General features: G+C 61.8%; 1 protein-coding gene across 1 annotated transcript; it reads left to right on the top strand.

Annotated features, from left to right (window-relative positions):
• The first annotated feature begins 83 nt into the window (after window positions 1-83).
• Window positions 84-1,742, top strand: PPP1R27 (protein phosphatase 1, regulatory subunit 27). Its single transcript, XM_008947039.1, has 3 exons — window positions 84-261; window positions 1,324-1,474; window positions 1,619-1,742. Exons 1-3 carry the CDS (start codon window positions 84-86, stop codon window positions 1,740-1,742), a joined length of 453 nt encoding a protein of 150 aa, XP_008945287.1.
• Window positions 1,743-1,757: the final 15 nt, after the last annotated feature.

Raw genomic sequence — 1,757 nt, 5'->3', positions numbered from 1 at the left:
AGAGCAGCCGGCAGTGGGGCGAGCAGCTGGGCGGCCCCTGCAGCCCCCTCCCCTTCACAGCAGTGCCCGTGGGCTGGGCTGGCATGAGGGACTACTGCCTGCCCGCCGTGCCCCCCTGTGCCCGCAGGCTGAGGGCCTCCCGCACCGTGCGCTTCCCCAACGACGTCGTCTTCCAGGACCACATCAGGGAGGGGGACCTGGAGCAGGTGGGCAGGTTCATACGGGCCAGGAAAGTGGCTCTGGACACCATCTACCCTTCTGGTGAGTGCTGCTGGGGCTGGCAGAGCTCGAATGTGCATGCTGGCATGGCACGGCATGGCATGGCATGGCATGGCATGGCACGGCTGCGAGGGAGACTGTGAGCTGTGCAGCCAAAGCCAGGACGGACGTGGGCCACCCGTGGCAGGGTGACAGGCTGGATTTGGGTCATTCTCCTCCCTAGGGAGGAGTAGTGTCCCCAGTGTTGCTAAGCAGGGCCCCATGCCAGTGTCCCAACATCTCCCCTCACACATGTGGTCAGTGTGTGCTGGGGAGGGGGGGAGCCTGCCCCTGGGTCCCTGCAAGGCCATGCCCACCTTCAAGGTGCATGTCCAGTGTGCTGGGACCTGGAGAAGCAGCAGCAAGCACAGACTGGGCTGGGGAACTCTGGATGGGACGGGGGGCTCCTGCCTCCCACTCCATGTGGAGAGAAGAGCCAGGAGAAGCAAAGTTCCACATTTTGTTCCTGGCTCTGTCCATTCCCAACAAAAGCTGTTCCCTCTCGAACGTGTGGCACTTCAGAGTGGTGGGGAGGGGTTGTGCCTGCCCCCAGCCCCACCAGCAACTGTGTATGGAATGCCTTGATCCCTACTGGCTGTGGCAGAGCCCAGATTTGTCCCTTTCTTGTGCTTGGCTTCAGCTTCTGCTGTCACATGGCTGTACAGACAAGGTCTCAAATGACTCTGGGACTTCCTCCTTCCCACACTGGTTGCCTTATTACTTGCTCCATGAGGAACTCAGGGACAGAGCAGGGCCCTGGAGACTCTCCCTGTGTCCCTGTGTGAGTCCTTGGACAGGTTGCTGGCCAGGAGCAGTGCAGGAGGGTGGCTCCTCCAGCCTTAGCCTGGCCAGGAGGCAGGTGGGTGCTATGCCATTGTAGAGAGGGTGTTTATGCTGTAGAAGGGGAACAGAAACGTGTGGCAGCTCCTCGTGCCTCCTCAGTCTCTTTTCCCCAAACTCGTGTCCCTGATAACGAGGGGTGGCTGTAGACAACCTCCACTTGTAAGCTCTGCATGGAGAGTCCTTCACCAGTCTGCCCAGGGCTAACAAATCCCTTCCTTCCAGGCATGGCAGCCCTCCACGAAGCCGTTCTTACTGGAAACTTGAACTGTGTCAAGCTCCTGGTTAGATATGGTGCTGACATCCACCAGAAAGATGAAAATGGGTGGACACCTCTGCACATGGCCTGCAGTGACGGCTACGCTGACATAGCCAGGTGAGGAGCACCTGGCTCCAGAGCCCCGAGAGCGGTGGCTGATGGTGGCAGGGCTGTGTGTGGTCGCCAGGGCAGGGTGCTCCGCGGGTGCCCGGGAGCGGGCTGGGGTCCCTGCGGCTCTGCCTCAGCTCCCATCTCCCGCAGGTACCTCCTCTCCCTGGGCGCCAGCCTGGAGGCCACCACCGATGACGGGGAGAAGCCCTCGGACCTCATCGACCCCGAGTACAAGGACCTGGTGGAGCTCTTCCAGGCCACCACGATGGGCTGAGCGGGCGGCGGAGGG

This window comes from Merops nubicus, unplaced genomic scaffold (assembly GCF_000691845.1).
Source record: "Merops nubicus isolate BGI_N331 unplaced genomic scaffold, ASM69184v1 scaffold46839, whole genome shotgun sequence".
Classification (NCBI taxonomy): Eukaryota; Metazoa; Chordata; class Aves; order Coraciiformes; family Meropidae; genus Merops; species Merops nubicus.
Note: the sequence above shows the minus strand (reverse complement) of the source record. Positions and strands in the feature narration are given on the sequence as shown.

What these genes read in the sequence shown, in the direction of transcription:
- PPP1R27 (XM_008947039.1), top strand. Translation starts at nt 84, where the DNA reads ATGAGGGACTACTGCCTGCCCGCCGTGCCCCCCTGTGCCCGCAGGCTG. An exon ending in GGACACCATCTACCCTTCTG is followed by an intron (nt 262 to 1,323) that starts GTGAGTGCTGCT and finishes CCTTCCTTCCAG; the next exon opens with GCATGGCAGCCCTCCACGAA. An exon ending in GGCTACGCTGACATAGCCAG is followed by an intron (nt 1,475 to 1,618) that starts GTGAGGAGCACC and finishes CATCTCCCGCAG; the next exon opens with GTACCTCCTCTCCCTGGGCG.